This window comes from Alosa sapidissima, chromosome 10 (genome assembly GCF_018492685.1).
Source record: "Alosa sapidissima isolate fAloSap1 chromosome 10, fAloSap1.pri, whole genome shotgun sequence".
Taxonomy (NCBI): domain Eukaryota; kingdom Metazoa; phylum Chordata; class Actinopteri; order Clupeiformes; family Clupeidae; genus Alosa; species Alosa sapidissima.
The window spans coordinates 14,289,737-14,309,698 of record NC_055966.1 but is presented as its reverse complement, the minus strand read 5'-3'; the positions used below and the strand labels follow the sequence as shown (position 1 = coordinate 14,309,698).

Sequence of the window (19,962 nt, the reverse complement as noted above, 5' to 3'; positions counted from 1 at the left end):
TGTTTCCATAGATGATGAAGTGATACAGATATTAAAAATCTTCCACAATGACAAATAAGCCACTTATGACACACAAATAGCATAGTGATAACATGCTAATAATGCCAGTTCTTAATGTCAATGGAGGGCATTGTGTGATGCCACCCCCCATCCCCCCAAACAAATAAAATGGTTATGACATGCTAATAATACAATGACACTAATATGCTAATAACAGCAATTAATGGTTTTCTCAATGTTGCTGTTAAACAAAAGATGCGTGTACACCAGAAACAACCTCAGCTACCAAGTAGCCAAGGTCGCTGAAGAAGCTTTGTCATGAATTCGCTTTTTTCGCTCTGGACGTGACATTGACATGTTTGATTTAGCTAATCACATAACGGCTCTGGCTTGTCAGCCTGGGACATTTGAAGATAAGAGCAATTGTTTTTTGCCGAACCGCTCATTACCATCATATTAGCTGACTTTTAATTGCTAAATCGCTTAATCGCTCTGTTCGCCCAGATTGGTTCGGTCCCGGCGAATTCACTTTGGTCGCTTTATTCGCCGACCCTCCATAGACAAATAATGACTTCCGTCTTTCCGGTCGCATAGGTCGCTTTTGGTTTTACATGCAAATAACAGCGGTAACAGTTATTAACAACAAATAAGCCCCTTATAACACACTGATAACATGGTGATAACATGCTAATAATGACAATTCTTGATGTCAATGGAGGGTGGTGCGTGATGCGATACCATTGTGGTAATAATATGCTAATAACAGTAATTTATGATTTTCTCGATATGGGCGTTTAAAAACACTAATGACGTGCTAATGGTAATAATATGGTAATAATGTGCCGCTCACTATAATTTGTCCTCTCTGCGACTGTCCCCACAATTACCCCAGAGTTAGAGAACAAGGCGACCAGAGTGAATCAATCAGCAGTGGTCCAATGTCGCTGTAAGTGGCTAAAATTAATTCTGAATAACCTCACTGGCTGGTTTAATTCAAATAGTTTTAGTCTAAATATTGTAAGGATATCGAGAGTGATATACAGTACATATACTCAAATGTAAAACGCCATATACAGTGTAATTTGTAGTAGGAGAGTAGGCTACAAAGTAGGGCAGTAAGAACAGACAGGAATATTATATATGAGGCATACAAGCATATAAGTGTTCTGTGTAACCACTCTGAAGGCCTGACTGACCGCAACGTCAAAAAAAAGTTTGGTTTGACAAACTGTAGCAACATTGCCCTTTTCCATGCTCAAGGTGAGGGTGGGTAAAGAAATATTACATCTTACTTGTGACATGGTCAGAATAATCATCTGGGGCCAGACTACAATCGCCAGGCCAGATATTGGGAATCCTGCTGAATGGGGTTGGATGAAAGGAGATGATACATGGCAGGTTTGTTGGACAACTTTGCCTCCAATTGCAAGCCAGCTGTCAGGAACTCACTAAGTGTTCATGCAAAAAAGGTTGCACCCATAGATACAAGTGCTTCCGTTTGGGGCTTTTGTGCACAGCACTATGTGGTTGCACATGTGAATAGTAGATGTAGAGCACTGTTACAGTGACTCAATTAATTCCAAAGGGTGAAATGTTGATGGTGTTTTCTTAAAAACACAATTGAAAAATTGCTCACATTTACTGTGAAATGGACTGTTATTTTTCCATGCTGAGATACTTACTGCCATATTGTTCTTCTTGGCATCCGAGTTCTTTGCCTTGTTACAGAAAAAAACATGCTCTGTTATCGCCTGCTCTGGTTGTACAGTCGTATTTTAGATAGGCAAGTTGGTGCACGGCTCTGTCAGTCCTGATGCTGTTCCATACACTCTCTTCTATTGTCTCTCAGTGAGATTTCTAAGATTAATTTAGCCCTTCTAGGGTTTGTAGTCTTTGTACATAGTTCATTTGTGAAACACTGAATCTCAGTTATGTGCCTTTTTGCTTGATTTTTGCTTGATTGAATTTCCAATGACTTCATCATAGAAGGAAACAGAAATGTAGTGAATGTTAACATTGATTTGGGCCACATCTGCTAAATTAATTGCAATTAATGAAGTTCTAGTGTCTTATTTGGTGGCCATCTTTAAAAATGGCTGCCATATTACATTTTCAAGTTGCAAATGAGGTGGATTTGATTATATTGCTCTTTAGCACAAACACACAAAATTACATACTTGTATCATCATTTTCTTGCTCACTTCTGGCCTAAATTCAGTCTTTTGGCGGCCACATTGTAAAATGGCTTCCATTTCAAGTGGCGAGTCAGGTAGATTTGATTGTATTGTTTTTTTAGCAAATTCATGCCAAAATTCATGCTTGTATAATAACTTGCTTGCAATTCTGTGCAACAAATCCATTTATATGGTATTTTTTGGCGGCCATCTTGGAAAATGGCCGTCATTTAAACTGGAAAATCAGTTAGAATGTATTGTGTTGGTCTTAAGCACAAACCTGCCAAATTTCATGGCTGTATCATAATTTCCAATTAATTCTGTACAACAAATCAATTTTTAGAGTTTTATGGCCGCCATTAAAAATGGCAAATCAGGCAGATTTGATTGTATTGGTCTTGAGCACATATACAGGCCTAATTTTATGCTTGTATCATAATATCTTTGGTCAATTCTGAGCAATAAATCAATTTCTGGGGTATTTTTTGGCGGCCATCTTGGAAAATGGCCGCCATTTCAAGTGGCCAATCAGGTAGATTTGATTGTATTGGTCTTGAGCACATACCTGCCGAATTCCACGCTTGTATCATAATTTGCACGATTTTTCCTGTAGCCGCTCTACTAAAAGCCAAACTGCTGTATGGGTAATGGAATGCTGCTCATCACTGCATTGGGTATTGAAATGAAAGAATATGTTATTGACATTTCAATAGACTATTCCTAAAAATGGTCAATCGATAGGGTAGCTACATACTTAGAGATGCATAACCAAAATTGAGCAATGAATCAGAACAAATGCTCCCTCTGAATATGATTACAGTTAAGCTGAAACACTGGCAACATCACTGAGCAAAATGCATTCAGCAGCCCACATCTAATTAGACATTGATCTGGGGAAATACTCTCATTAGTGCTAATGAAGATATGATGCAACCAGTATCCCATTCATGAATAAAAACACAGCTGATGGGTCACCATGTCAAGGAGTTTTTAAAGCTAAGTATCACACACGCATGCACACACGCACACACGCAACACACACACACACAGAGAGAGAGACCAATAACTATTCATGCCAACATTTGCAAAAAAAAAACATTCACATGCACACTCACACACACACATGTATACACACACACACACACACACACACGGAAACACACACACTCACCGAGCTGGGGCTTGAGTGCCGGCGCAGCTTGGGTGACTCCTTTCCGGCCGAGGAGCTCTTGGCGTTGATGCAGGCATTGTTCTCCGAGTGGACGCGCTTCACCTGGCTGGCCGGCTTCTCGAAAGGCTCGAAACCGCTTTGCGTCCGCTGCACACGCACCTTGCGGTCCTCAGGGATGGTGTCCAGGGGCTTGATCACCGAGTCCGGACCCTGGCAGCTGCGTGTGGACATCTTTGTGACACATATCTGTGGATGGAAGAGCAAGAGAGAGAGAGAGAGAGAGAATTAAGATTGTGCATGAGGTAAAAAAACAAGACAGGATGACAGAAAGAAGCAGCTCCCTGTTCCTGGCATCTAAAAATATACCCATGCAGTTCGGTTCAACAATGGCGGCCCTTTTCTCTCAGGCATTTATCTTTCCGCTTCCATCCTTCCATGTCCAGCCTTCTCCAGGTTTACTTATTTATCGGCCTCTCTCTGTGTGTGTGTGTGTGTGTGTGTGTGTGTGTGTCTGTGTGTCGCTAGCTCCTTGTGCTAGGATAAGAAAGCCTTTATCTGAGCCGTCTCTCCATCAGCGATCCATCTGATTCGGCCAGCTGTCTGAAACTCTGCCACGGGAAAGAGAAACCCACGCTATCTGTGCCACACTTCCTGTCCAAACTCTGGCTGCAGTTTGGGGTCCCACACACACACACACACACACACACTCTCTCTCTCTCTTTCTTTCTCTCTCTCTCACACACACACACACACACAAACACACACAAAAGCAAACACTTTCTCCCAGTTACTCACACTGTCAAATCCACACTCTCGCACACACACACACACACACACACACACACACACACACACACACACACACATATTCAGAAATGAACCAAGGACAAATAAAACGCAGACCGCCTACCTCTGGTGACCATTCCACACTGATAAGCTTTGTCAGCCGCTACAAAGTGCCCATACTGCGTGTCATGTTAGCCACAGCCCCCTCCCATTAAATATTTAGCCCCTGCCTTTCAAGACCTGCTGGGGCCTCAAACCAAACTACTCCCACCTCCATTCCCCAGTAAGACACCTGCCTAATTAGCGCTATATACGGTGACCAGGTAGAGTGGCCTGCCTGGCAGCTAGCTTACAGGGGCCGGGTTTCTGACAGTGAAGTACGCTTCCGCAGCTTGTGTTGCTTTCAGACAGAGTGGACACAGGGGAGGGACACAGAGGTCTGATTTAGAGAGGCACGGAAAACCAAAGAGGAAGTCTCTAAAAACATCTGCAGTACAAGAGAGCTTCCGATAATGACTGGTGCACAATACCCTACCTTTTACATAGCATTTTCAAAAAATGCTGCTAATTTCATAGCTGCTGGAAAGTCTGCACACAGAAAATGTCTTTTTAACATCATTATCAGTTCCCTACGGTGGGGAGGCTTGAACCAATTAGTAATGACTGGACCAAATGGAGGCAGACCTAGGGTGAAAACCTACTGGAGCACCATTATAGATAACTGTGCCTCATACAATACCACCCTCACCCTCATAAAGGAAACAAGGGCTTTTGTGTAAAAGCATGACTTTGCAGCCAGATATGTTAATGGCTGGCTTTCAACACTGACCAAAACTTCCTTTGGAGAGCTAAGATGCTGCAAACTAGGTCAAGGCCCATTATTTCTCAAATAATGATTCTTCTCAGAACTAGGCCTTGCATATCCTGAAAATGAAGCAAAACTTAAAAGACCACAACGTAATTACTGTATTGTTATCTCTTAATCTGTTCTTTACTCTTGTTTACATCAGGAATGGTCAAATGCAGATGGTCATACTTTGACTATTAAGATGCCCTTCTCTGTCAAACCACTGCAGCTTTTATCTGCTCTTGTCTTCAACTCGTAAGTGGTTAATAAGTACAGAAATGAACCAGAACAAAATACAAGCAAATCCCATTCTTAAACAATAATCATTTGACATCACTTAGTTTGAGCAATTAGGCCCACACTTAGCCAAATGACCCTATCAGGGCGGAAGCAGTCGGTGGTTTTGCTACACGCCATTGTAAAAACAAAGATGCTCTTTCTTGTTAGTGAACAGGCTGCTGTGTTGAAACCGCAGATAACAAACAGTGGTGCTAAAGCACAGATGATGGCTGCCATGTGGGCATGTCTGCTCACTCAACTGGCTTGTTTCAGCAAAAGCTACGTCAGCAGGCCACAGGCCATGACCACATGCTGGAGCATTGATGATATACAGCAGTGGTTCTCAACCGGTGTGAAGGTTGTGTCGGTTGGTTTGACCTTTAGGGCCTTAGGCCCAAAAAGGGTGAAAATCTCTGATAGTGAACTCAAACATATATAATAATAATAATAATGAAAAACATCATATTTAGTCCAGTCACTCCATGTGGCATGTTGTCAATGTGTAGCAATTTTTCCTTATTTCCTTTGACATTTAGATCCTCCATCCACACAGCACAGTTGGACACTCAAGAGATACAATGTTGAAATGTTCAGCACTCAGATCTGAAATGTTGAAACTGACAAAACATGAGACCTCATCCCTCCACAAACATAACACAGACTTGTGTGCGTGTGTGTGTGTGTCTGTGTGTGTGTGTGTGTGTGTGTGTGTGTGTGTGTGCATACAGTATGGCTGGGGTACATGGCTGACTGCCCACTGACAGGAGCTTGAGTGAGCTCAAAGAGCAGGAGTCAGCACCTCTTGCTCGCACACTGCACGTTTCCCCTCCCCTCTGCATGTTAAAAAGGTCAGAGCACATCTCACCGAGTCCACCACATGCCAGAAAAAAAGTGTGATGGACAGAGACAGAGAGAAAGAAAGAAAGAATGAAAGAATGAAAGAGAGAAGGAGAAAGGAGGGAACACTTTCGTTTGGTCATCAGCACACTATCACCCCCTCTGAAGAGAGCGCTGAAGAATCTGAGTGGAAACGGATCAAATGAAACACCCATCGTGCTCCATTCTCTGCAGTGTGTTGTGCTGCAATAATATCCACCATGCCCCCCTCCAGAGCAGTGCATTATGGGACAATAACAAACACCATGTCCCCTCCGCAGCATGCATTACAGGGTTCCCAACACACAGTGAGAGGGACATGTTCTCCACTCAGGGACCTAATTAACAGGGACTGCCGTTCCTAAATCATGCGGGAGGATGCAGAGAACCCATCAGTCTAGGAGAGAAGGGCCCAGGGGTCGTTTTTTACTGATATCCCACACTTTCACTTTTCTTCAACACACACAAACACCCACACACAGACAAGGACACACAGACACAGACACACACACACACACACACAAACACACACACACAAACAGAAGAGTATGCATATACTCATCTCATCTCGCTTTGATTGTTTTGCTCTGTGTGGATGGCAGATGTCACATAAACCATATCTGGCACTCTAAGGCATTCAAAGTGCAGCTTTCAGCTGATGCCCGAGAGGCCAACAACACAGTATGGCGACACAAACCAAAACAAACACAAACAAACAAATGCATAAAAACCAGAATACAATTAGATGATACTGAGAAGGGGATGCTGGGGAAAAGGCAAGCAGTCCTAGAAGTCATTAATTTGCAATTCCAATCGTTTTAGTGGTTTATCAACTCGTAACAGGGTGAACGGCACTTCTGCATTCGCTTCGCGGCCCACTATTGGCTATAACCGCACTATGTAAGTTTGCCAGATAGGGTAGCGGATCTGTAGTTCGATGGAATGAGACAAAAGAAACTAAAAATTTGACTTGCATCTGATGTCGCAATACATCGTATTTTTCGTAAAATCATGCAACATGTTGTACCTTGTCTGTGGACATTGTTATTTGCAACGCCGGTGCTGGATAAACAAATGGTGCGTGCAACAGAGGAAAAGTTCTTTGGTGCTTCTTTTTATGCCTTGCACTCGTCAATCAGAAAAAAATATACTGTATACTCTCTTTCTTACTCTCACACACACAGACACACACACACACACATTGCCTCCATGTGCCGAGATCTCAAGGGTATCACTGAGGCAGCTGCAGGTATTGCCAAAAGCTAATGTCAGCCTTTGTCTGGGGACACATCGTGCAGATAAACCCTTGATGCACCTCATCATTATGGCCAGGACTGCAGACAGAGAGCCGCCCGCTTCCCAATGGCTGGGTAGGGATGACCTTTAGCGTCCGACCAACGCATCACAGACAAATCCCAACAGCAACGTCCCACGGGACATGGGCAAAGGTAGCACACCGCTTTTACCCGTTAGCTTTCAATTACCGCTCCCGATTAACACCGACCCCAATAAGGCCGCTGGTTCGCACTTGACATTTACACTGACTTCAATTAGTCCCGCTATTTACACTGGGGACTTGTGTGCCATTGACTTGTGTTTTACCAGAGATGGCCAAACCGTTGACAGGCACCGGTCGTTAGCTGCTAACATCAGAAGACACTTCTTGGGCTTGTGTGCTCAGAACAAGTGGCCATACTGACGGCATGGTTGCATGTAGCCACCTTGTGCTATTCTGTGTGCTGCTGCAGGGGATGGGCTCAGACATGCACAACTCTAGCAGAAGAGTAGACAAGGGCACTAAAGGGAACCACAGCTCTATGCCTCTCATGCCACTCTGTTGGAGTTTAGCTATCCTCTACAGTCCAGACAGCCTAACAAGACACTTGGCTGCTGACAGACAGTCACACACACACACACATACACACACGCACACACACACACGAGACCCCCATGCATTTTCCACCAGTGGGAGTGAGAGTGGTTTCGTGACAATTTATTTCTGAACAATGTCAGAGAGAGAGAGAGAGAAAGAGAAAGAGAGAGAGAAAGAGAAAAAGAGAGAGATATGAATAAAGGGAGCAGGACGTAAAGGGTGAGGAAGAGACAGAAAAAGAAAGACTGTCAATGAATAATGTCCTCAGTGGTGAGCAGGTGTGCAAAGAAACCAAAGCACACTCCGTCTCTCTATCAAGTCTCACTCTCTCATTCTCCCTCACACACACACACACACACACATACAGAGAGAGAGAGAGAGAGAGAGAGATACAGAGGTGTTAATGACTACCGGTCAACTCTAATGAAGAAAACTCATATAAATACAGATGTGTTTGTAGCTGCTGTTAACATCTGCTGAAAATGCACTGATTGAACTCCATCATCCAACACACTTATCCTCTGGTCTGTACACACTCTCAACTGCCTCTTCACCTCTTCAGTCACTGCAACAACCCCATTACACTAACAGGTCCTTGTTCAATGGCAGATGCTTTTACCACTTATGGTAGTAAGAAATACAAGAGATGGCTGGGAGAGAAAATCATGCACATCTATTTCAGACAAGGCATTGAGATGTTAGATTGTAAGATTTGTGTTTGAGCTGTCCAAACCACCCACTGCACACACGCACACGCACACACACACACACGCACACACACACACACACACACAAACCTACACCTCCACGCTTTTGCTCTGAGTCCTGGAACAGTTGATAGGTCCAGCCACAATTACTGATATACTGAACTGGATCATCCAACCCCAGCGTGAAGACTGAAGTACAACAAATGCTGAGTCCCAGACAGGGATCACGCCATCGTCCAGTCACTCACTCACACTTACTGTAAGGCGGGGAGGTAACACTCCATAATAAGGTGCCATAATAAATAGCAAACTAGTAATTACCTAACCCTTTGTTAATATTTGTTAATTGTTACTAAAATATCTATTTGCCACAAGTTAATAGTTTTTTCATCATTAATTAAATATGAGTTATAAAATCTGTATGTTAATGTTTTAACAAATCTATTAAGTAATATTGTATTCATATTTGTTAATAGTTAACTAAATGTCTTTTTGGCACTAAGTAACAGTTATTTCTTACATTAAAATGTTAAATGTTTATTTACAAACTATATGTTAATAGACAAGTTAATGACATTATTTAACGAATTGTTATTAAACTGTGCTTCTGGCTATCCCAATATGAACCACTCCCCATAGGACCCTTACAATAAAGTTGGTTAAGTGTAATTAATATATTAATAGTATGTAGCTATCAGCGTGGGGCCCCTTATAATAAAGTTGGTTAAGCTTAATTAATATATTAGTAATATATAACTATCAGTATGGGGGACCCTTATAATAAAGTTGGTTAAGCTTTATTAATATATTAGTAATATATAACTATTAGTCAGACGGTGAAGGGACTGAAACCAAAACTGGCTTATCACATTTATTCGTTTGTTAAAACAAAACATGTCTTCAGGCACTGCCATACATAAAACAGCATCTGCACAAGCAAAATAAAAAGAAGTAGTTGAATGGGCTATATTAGGCTACATGCATCACTCCTATACCATCACTGTCAGCCCTACTAGCAAGGGAGACATGCGACATGGAATGTTCAGGTGCACAGAACGACAGTTAAAGGATAATTCCGGTGTGATATTGACCTAAAGTGTGTTAAAACATGATACCGAGTGTGAACGTATGTCTCATAGCTCATCTTGGCTTGTCCCCTGCACTCAGAAATCTGGCGCTAGTTAGCTGATGCTACTAACAGTTTTTCGATGGGGGTGCCCTCAGGCATCGGCCTAGCCGTGCAAATAAATCACTGTTTTATACCATTTACGAGGCTCAAAGTAGCTCCATTCATCATTGGTAGACTTCCGAGAGCCTTGACATTTAAAACGAGACATTGAGAACTTTGAAAAAGCACTGGTAGTTTATTTACAAGACGATTTATACAGACACTACCTTCAAAAAGTTTACCGTTCGCCGCCATCTTGAATTTAGTCACGATAAGTCGAGCAACGAGTACGAATGAACGGGTATGATTAGGGATCAGATTCCAAAAATAATTCTGTGGAAATGGATGGAGTCCAGTTGCTGCTACTGGTTTACTTAGAAACGAGATAGAGCATATTATGGTCTGAGCGTTGGGTTGCCCTTACTGCTGCCGTTTTGTTATTTCCAGTGTGATCCCCGCATAAGCCTCCATGAGACACCACAGTCAGCAACCCTCCAGGCTCTAGATTCAGGTCAGAGTAGGAGATGTCCACATAGGCTAGAAAATCCTACCATTGATGGCTAAAAAAAAAAGGATTCCTGGTGAAATCTTGAGTGATATGGAACATCTCAACTTCTCCACTGACCACTGAGTTTACATTAGTCTCAAATCTGTGTGTGTCAAAGTGCTAGCATGTTTACAGGGACTAAGGCTAATGTTGACATCCTGAAGGTTTTGCATTGAAAATGAAGCTTTTGGATGTGACAGACCCACACTCAAAATCCTTATTGGCACTAATGTGAGGGCTAAAATATGCAGTTATAAGGGTTAAGCAGAACTCTCCTCAGATGTGAGAGTGTAATAATTGCAGTAGCGGGACCAGAGAGAGGTCATTACCTCCGTGGCCCAGGTGCACCAGCTCCAGCCCCCAGCTTACTCCATGATGCTATTTAGATCCCCAATGAATTCAGGAGGCTGCTTTACCACACTGCTGAACACTGAGCTTGACTCAGTTGGTAATTGGTGGGAAGATCAGTTTTTCAATTCGACTCCATTCGTAAAAAAAATCAGGGTATGCTGAAGTAGAACAGAACTGTTGGCAGTAGAAAGTGTTGTTAGAGAAGGTGTTGAAAATCATACCACCTCTTATGCAGCCTCCCAAGTTATGCTCAATGGGCTCTTTGCACATACGGCTCGTTTGTTTCCGGTGCAGCCAGATGTGTTTGAACCTGCCGCTATTGTTAATGTAATTAGCGTCTACGGACCCCGTGTGGCACCTAGTGAATCAGCATGTTACGATGGATTTATGCTAGCTAAGAAGGATCTATGCTAGTTAAAATGGTTATTAATGGGCAAACAAGATATTCAGTGTCGGAGTGAAGATGTTAGGAGCAGAATATAACAGAAGATGTCGTTGTAACAGTAACACTCCACCGGAAATAAAGCGACTGCATTGAGAGCCTTCCGTGCAAGTAGCCCATTGTTTCTGCCGATATGTACAAATATACCAAAAACATCAACTGAGAGTGTAAAGACCAAATTTAAAAGAACACAGTTAAACACAGGGGCAAGTTTCAGGAGAGACAGTCACCAAACACAACCAGGAGTAGCAGAGGGCCACATACGCACAAATACTCACACACACACGCACACACACACACACACCAAAGTCATGACACACCACTCCTGTGGGGCCCCCCCTGCCTGCGTATGCTGACGGGGCGCTTTTCACACACTCAAGTCCGAGCTCACGGCTGTGACCTGGTGACAAGTGCAACGGCAGCAGCAGTCTTCGAGAGGGCACCTGCCTCTGCCTCCTCCGCACGCTCCAATCAATCCACTGATGCTTAAAGAAAGGGAGGCTTGCCATTCACACCACGCAGGCCTACATTTAATTAAGTGTTGGTCCTTTCTGTGGGAAGTGGGCCTGTGTCCTTGACACTGCCTGCGCCTCGTTAGGCTCTCTAAAGCCCCGGGGTCCTCCCACGCACTCACTCTGATGTCATTGATCTAAAGTCCCCTTCTAAGTGCTTCCACTCCAGAAGAGCTGCGTGCAACAAGGGAATGCATAAATTTCCCTTCTGGACACTGCGGACGTCCAGAAAATGTCCCTGGGCTAGGAGGGGTGGACTTTGTGGAGGTTGTGATTGGCACAGATTTTACAAGAAGGAGAAAAAAAAAAAGAAGTGGTCAGGGCGTATTAATGACTACATTGGCAGCTGGCCCTACCACTGGTCGGCTCGAGTACCACAGGGGGATTAGGACACGTCTCAGAGAGAGCCAGCTTCTCCTCCGCATAGGTGACCAGTCTGGCAGGACCAGTGGTGGCCATGTCTGCAGCCCAGGCCGCTCTTGTCCCAAAGAGATGACAACCCTGCTGAAAAAAAACAGCCTGACTAGCTTAAGGTAGTTTGCTGGTTGACCAGCTTGTTTGACCCTATGATGGTTGACCAGCTAGACCAGCAAAACTCTTGCGAAAACATACCTTCTGCTGGTTTACCCATCTCACGATGGTAATTCAGCTAGTTTTGCTTGTCATACCACCTCAAGCTGGTCATTTTAGCTGGTGTAGCGGGTACAAATATTGTTACTGTGCCTTTAAGAGTTTGGCTCACGTGAACGTGCAGGAAAAAGGAACAAGCAGAGCTGGAGTAACGTGAATGAGTCTCGTCGACTGAGTGATTACTGTTACAGGACTGAACCAAAGTTAGAGAGAAAATCACAGTTAAGTACAGCCATATTTGTTGGATTTATAAGTCAGTATCACGTTAATATTGTTTACGTTCTATAGTGGGGGCATCAAAGTCATGCATGATTACTAAATGCATGATTTAAAAGAAAACCTTTGCTACTAGAGGGAATAACTTAACATGGCGGCATATGTTAGGCTACACAAAAGACGGCTGGAAGAGCGTTGAGGTGTGAGCTGGAGGCAAATGTTTCGTTTATGTCGTTTACTACGCTGTAGTGAAATTCGTTTATTTTTTTAGTTGTGTTGATTTTGGACGAGTGACTGCGGCATACTGAAGGTAGCGTTAGAGAAGCTAACTCCTTTGCCTGTTGACCTACACGAAGTGCCGCCATTTTGAGCTTGCGTTGCTGATGGCTAGTGAACCAAAGTCTGAGAAGATAGCCTGGGAAGGTTCCTGCCCTGCCATTTATCCGACATCCACGTTGTCACTCACACACACACGCCATTCGCACCCAAATGTTTCGTTTATGTCGTTTACTACGCTGTAGTGAAATTCGTTTATTTTTTTAGTTGTGTTGATTTTGGACGAGTGACTGCGGCATACTGAAGGTAGCGTTAGAGAAGCTAACTCCTTTGCCTGTTGACCTACACGAAGTGCCGCCATTTTGAGCTTGCGTTGCTGATGGCTAGTGAACCAAAGTCTGAGAAGATAGCCTGGGAAGGTTCCTGCCCTGCCATTTATCCGACATCCACGTTGTCACTCACACACACACGCCATTCGCACCATACATTCAGAGAGAGACAAGACTGTTACTGATTCTCTCACACTTCCACACAGCGCCTGAACTGAACTGGAACGCGCCTGTACACGGCCTGTAACTGGACAGCTAATGTCATTTACACTGACTTTGCATACACTAGCCTACTATTTTGAATGTGAATGTTTTTCTTGTGATTGTCATTCTGCCTAAATTTGGGATTCTATTTTGGATCGAATGCGTCTTTACTCTGAGATTCATACTGGTTTTCATGGTTTGGTATTTTGAAGAAATGTGAATTTAATTGAATTATTAATCATATATGAAAGTCATTTGAAGTGGATGTCTGATTTGAAGGGAAAAGACTGTTATAGAACAGTAAGTATAAGTATATATACTTTTTTGATCCCGTGAGTGAAATTTGGTCTCTGCATTTAACCCAATCGGTGAATTAGTGAAACAAACAGCACACAGTGAACACACAGTGAGGTGAAGCACACACTAATCTCGGTGCAGTGAGGTGCCTGCTACAACGGCAGCGCTCAGGGAGCAGTGAGGGGTTAGGTGCCTTGCTCAAGGGCACTTCAGCCGCGGCCCACTGGTCGGGGCTCGAACCGGCAACCCTCCGGCTACAAGTCCAGAGTGCTAACCAGTGGGCCACGGCTGCCCAAAGTAACTCCTTTCTCTGTGGGATTGTTAATTCATGTCAATCTAATGACAAAGGTGGATTGATGTTTTCTTGTTACATGTTAAAAGACAGTTTTATAAGCACAACTATAAGTTATCTAAAGGTCCTGTGCTTACCATTTAGTACCTTAGGAGGGAGTAATACATATTATTTCCCTTAACTACTATAGTCATCTGTCTTTTGGGTTACTTACCTGGGGGTAGGGGTGCCCCACCTGATTCAGCTAGACTTGGATAGTGAAGGGGTGAGTGTATAGTACATCCAGCACATACTTTTCATACACATAATCTCTTCAGGCAGCCACCGGACATTCCTTACATCCTGAAGCCCACTTTAACCAGTCTATTAAGCCTACACTTAGTCTGGGCTGCTGAACAGGACACCACTTGCTCGTATATACACAAACATTCGGGCTACAGCTATTGGGTGTGGGGAACCTAGATCCTGTCCCACTCAGAGCTCTCTAGGCTAAGCACCGTATTATCCCCTACAAGGCGGCGGCAATAACTCCGACTGCCACACTTGTTTTACATTGCTGGTTTAACTGGACATGCCAGCTTATGTTGGTCATTCTAGCAAACCAGCATGACCATCTTACACCAACATTGTCAAGCTTGGCGGGCTGGTCACCAGCATAATCTTACACCAGCTGTATCCCACATGACAGGCTGGTCAAACTTCCTCAGATGGTCACCCCAGCATGTCCACCTAGTGGCCCAATCAGCTACACCAGCAAAGACCGGCAAGAGCTGGAAGAAAACCAGCAAAGACCAACTAAAACCAGCTTCCAGCATTAGCTGGTTTCTAGCTGTTTTTTTTTTTACCTATCCAGAGAACACAATGGGCTCTAAGAGGGGATCGTTCCTATCCGGAGAACACAATGAGTTCTAAGAGGAGATCGTTCCTATCCAGAGAGCACAATGGGTTCTAAGAGGGGATCGTTCCTATCCAGAGAACACAATGAGTTGTAAGAGGAGATCGTTCCTATCCAGAGAACACAATGAGTTCTAAGAGGAGATCGTTCCTATCCAGAGAGCACAATGGGTTCTAAGAAGGTGAAGTGAGGGTGCAGCAGCCGAGGGAGTCACAGAAGTAGGCGAGCGCCGACTCGCCTGGAAAAACTGTCCTGAGTCCCACAGACTTACTGCATTTCATTACAATTACACTTGAGAGCTTTTTCTGTTATTTCTTTAGAAGTGCCTCCCATGTTGGAACTTCAGAGGGGAAGTCCATAAATTGGTCAGAGGACATTTACTTTGATCTGAAAGGCAGAGAGTTGGAGAGCAGGTTTACACAGGACCTGCGTGTGTGTGTGTGTGTGTGTGTGTGTGTGTGTGTGTGTGTGTGTGTGTGTGTGTGTCTGCACACATTTGCGTGTGGGTGGGTCCCATGCATCAAGCTAGGCAGATTGCTAAAAGTAAGACAACGAATGTTGCCACCTGTCCTAGTTTGACAATCATGTCCATTCTGGTTGTCATCCCTGCAAAGTACTCATATTGCTTAAAACTGTCTGACCTACATAAACTGCGTGTAGCATACTTACCATTTGTAGAGGTGTTCAGGATTTACGCAAGGCATGGGGTATGTAACATTAACTGACCATACGATTTCAAAACAACATTTTAACCAAATGCTAACTTCCACCATCTACTCAAACATGTGAGAACGTGACTGATAAATACCTAAGGCAAGATTATAAAGAACTTTGTTCCTATCCAGAGAACACAATGGGTTTTAACAGGGGATCGTTCCTATCCAGAGAACACAATCAGACTTACTGCCTTACGTGTTCCCATCTGCAAAGATATTGTCGAAATCCAGCTGAAGTAAAGAGTGATTTGAGTACTCATAATGGTTCTGCTGTCTCAGCAGAGAAACATATAATCCACATGTAATCCTTCAGCCTTCTCTCCACCTGAGTTAGTTAGTGGACTAAAGGACCACTGCCCAGACAGCATGAAACTGGTCAGACTTCCAGAGTGCTTGTGGAAAAGTGCATGAATGAGTCTGCAGTGGTTGATCTGGCAGACTGGACACTGAAACAGGCCTGGATCAGAGACGGGGATGATTCATGCGAAACTGGCCACCTGTCCTCCTTTATCTGGAGTCGTTTTTGTTGTCAACAGAAACCAAGCAGAGGAACATACAGTACAATCACACGAACCTCTCAGCTCACCATCGCGGTGTCATCTGCATAACACCATGCACCGATAGAAGATGCCGGTGCAATTAAAAACTTGTGCACCCAATTAAGCACTGCCCCCCCCCCATCTAAATTATACACATAACAAATGCAGTGATGACTAGGGCTAATGAACTACCTTCAAACTGAGAGAAGCTCTAGGAGTCTGATGACAAAGTCCACACCAACAGTGCAGCCTATGTAGATCGTCTGGGATTCATAGCGCATTCAATAAGCCACTAAGGCTTTTGTCCACTGCACACTTCAAACGAAAATGACTGAATAGAAAACACAACCTATAGGGAAGACTTACAAGCCTGACCACCAGCATCCCATCATGCAGCAGGATGATTTAAGGAGGAGGGAAGCACAGTGCAGTAACTGAGATGACTGCAACCATAGAACTAAAGTAGCATTATGGCTGCAGTGTGTGGCTCGACTCTGGTCTACTCATGCCCCAGTTCCATTTGGCAGACAGGGAGGGAAAACAATCTGCCTGCGTTCCGTAATTCGGTGGAAAATATGTCATTCCAACTGAGTTGTTTGGGGAAGCCTTTCCTAGATATATAATTGCATTGACATTAATAATCCCTGTCATCTATGCCCAAACAGCAAATGGCAGTCAAGTTCTTAAATTATGGAGTGATGCTCTCTCCCTTGCTCTCTCTCTCTCTCTCTCTCTCCCTCCCTCTCTCTCTCTCTCCCTCTCTCCCAGTTCAGCTCCAGCTTAGAGGCATGTTCCTGTGAGCAATCCCATCTCATCCAGAGCTGCTCTCTCTCCCTCTCTCTCTCTCTCTCTCTCTCTCCCTCTCTCTCTCTCTCTCTCTCTCTCTCTCTCTCTCTCTCTCTCTCCCTCTCTCAGCATCCCGTCCCTTTCCTTCCCTTCCCTTCCCTCTCAGCCTCCTCGCCCGGTCCCTCTGGCCTCGACCGCGTGTCCAGATGCCCGCTCTCAGCTCTCCCCGGTGTCATCCTAACCCCCCTGTAAGCTCCTCGACTTAAGCCACACACGCCGCACACACATGCAGACAGTCCAAACAGGGCTGGCCGTCGGCAGCACTGCACAGACGTCCACCCTGGAGGCTGATGACGTCACATGCTCTTGGAGAGAGTGTGCAAAGAGAGAGAGAGAGAGAGAGAGAGAGAGAGAGAGAGAGGCAGACTGACAAAAACAAGAGAGAGAGAGTGAGCGTGAAAGAGTCTCGACGGAGCTCTGTGAGGCGTTAACTCACAGATGGGAGTGTGGCCTGTTTCTTCCCACAGCTCTCTATCCCCCCTTCTTCCTCTGCTCTCCCTCTATCCCTCTCTCTCACTCCATCTCTCTCTCACTCCATCTCTCCTCCCTGGAGCCGAAGGGGCTGGAGATGAGGTGATCCCTGGGGACAGGTAGCTGAGCGTATGCCACGCCTCCATCCATCCATCCATCCATCCACAGACAGAACAAGAGGTCGGGGGAGGACGGAGGGATTGGAATGGAGGGAAAAAATGACTGACTGTTTAAACAGCGGTAAAAACAAGCAGAGTCACCTTCCACAACATACTACAGAGAAAGATTGTCAACACTTCCCTTTCACTCACAAACACACACACACCCACTTGCACATACTCACGCACGCACACACTGCTCAACACTGAAAACATCCTCCCCAGTGTCTCAGGTGGGCTGGCCTGTAGAGACACACACACACACACACACCTTGTTCTGTGAAATACACAGAAGCACACACGCAGACAAACACACACACACATACAACAAACAGTGTGTCACTGTGTCAGCACACACACACATTCTAAAACGCACAAACATCCTACACCATGATCCCTTGTGTGTGTGTGTGTGTGTGTGTGTGTTGTGTGTCGTCTTTGTGTATGTGTGTGTGTGTGTGTGTGTATGTCTGCGTGATTGTAGATGTGTGTCAAGAGACAGCTGCTTCTGCCGATCTACCGTGCTTGTACACTGTCCTCCCAGACAAGACGGGGAGAAACTGTGTGTGTGAGTATATGCATGCATGTGTGTGTGTATGAGAGAGAGAGGCATGGGTAGGGAGGAGAGCAAAAAGGAAAATCAAAGCTAACCTCGGCGCTCGCTTACCTTAATGCCGTCACTGTTAGCAGGAAGGAGCTCCACGTTCACGCCTCACAATTGCAGGTGAAACCCATTCAGACCAATCACTCACACAGCACGCAAAAGACCAACTCAAAACATAGCCCTCTCTCTCTCTCTCTCTCTCTCTCTCTCTCTCTATCACACTCTCTATCTCTCTATCTCTCACTCTATCCCTCCCTCTCTCTCACTCTCACACGCACGCTCGATCGGTCGCTGCCCTGTTAGGGAGGGAGTGGAGAGACCGTACTAACACGGAGGGAGAGAGAGTGATCGGGAGGGGATGGGGGGTGGGGGGGAGCCTTTCAGGGCGATGCGTCACACTTCCGTCAGAGAAAGGTGGCATGTGGCGCGATTGCACCCCACAGACGAAGCAGGGCAGCGGGGGGATTCTAGGCATGGAGCTTGGCAGCGCGCCCATACATCCTCTTGGTATGCAGGGCTGAAGTGAGAACACTAGCATCCCCCCCTCTCTGCTTGCTGAGATGGTACGGACCAGCTTGAGTTTGAGGAAGCAAATACAGACAGCAGCAGCGTCTGCAGCAGCAGCTCCAGCAACACTGACAGCATCCGTGTGGCATCCACATGTGTGTGTGTGCATGTGTTTCTGTGCATATGCATGTTAGCTATGCAAAGACAGATCTGACACACTACTACTCCTTTTTCCACCTGGCTCTCTAAATATCCCTCTCTCTCCCTCTCTCTCTACATCTCCATCTCTCTCCATCTCTCTCCCCCTCTCTCTCTCTCTCTCTCTCTCTCTCACTCTCTGAAAGAAGGTATCGATTTGCTGTGCGCAGCCCCGGCCCGGCTGAAATATGAAACCTTGGCCTGCTGTGTGCTCATTAATCCTGCTTTGACTGAGTGGCATCAACAACAATAACCGAGAGGCAGTCAGCCACTCCTTAAGTGCTGGGAGCTCAGCCCTACCTAAGTATCCACACTCACCCACTCAGTCCTCAGCCCTGCATAACTATCCACATATATGCACACAGAGAACACAGCCTTCAGCCCTGCCAAACTATCCACAGTTACCACTACAGAGAACACAGCCTTCAGCCCTGCCTAACTATACACATATATCTATCCACATACATTATGTACAGAGAACACATCCTTCAGCCCTGCCTAACTAACACCCAGCCCTGTCTAACTATCCAGTCAGACTCAACACAACACCCAGGCCTGCCTAAATATCCACAACACCCAGCCCTGTCTAACTATCCACAGATACGCACACAACATGCAATCTTGTCCGATGCTGTCAGTGACTTACATCCACACGGCACGCAGCCCTATCAGTCACCCAAGCATCCACACGGCATGCACCCCTATCAGCCCCTGCTTAACTATCCACAGATTACACACAGCATGAAGCCCAATTGAACACCCATGGTCAGCCCACCCTATTTCCCTGAGATCCACACAGCATGCAGCCCTAAAGCCTCCCTAACATCACCACAACCCTCTCAGACACCCAAGCTCAGCTCTCTCCAACAGCACGCAGACCCATCGGACACCCAAGCTCAGCCCTAGTAACATCCACGCAGCATGCACCCTTATCAGCCATTGCCCAACTTTCCACAGATAACACACAGCATGAAGCCCAATTGAACCCCCAAGGTCAGCCCACCCTAATTCCACACAGCACGCAGCCCTAAAGCCTCTCCAACAGCACGCA

General features: G+C 45.1%; 1 protein-coding gene across 3 annotated transcripts in view; it reads right to left on the bottom strand.

Annotated features, from left to right (window-relative positions):
• Window positions 1-19,962, bottom strand: part of cdk14 (cyclin-dependent kinase 14) — a 173,830-nt gene that overhangs the window by 122,871 nt on the left and 30,997 nt on the right. Inside the window, exons 1-2 of one of the 3 annotated variants that reach the window (XM_042106535.1) lie at window positions 18,270-18,487; window positions 3,346-3,591 (exon numbers count right to left, since the gene is read on the bottom strand). In XM_042106535.1, coding sequence (XP_041962469.1) covers window positions 3,346-3,576 — 231 coding nt within the window. In that variant the 5' untranslated portion in view covers window positions 3,577-3,591; window positions 18,270-18,487. Of the gene's footprint in view, window positions 1-3,345; window positions 3,592-3,711; window positions 3,767-18,269; window positions 18,488-19,962 lie in introns of those variants that run through there. The other 2 variants (XM_042106534.1, XM_042106533.1) reach the window with 2 other exon arrangements.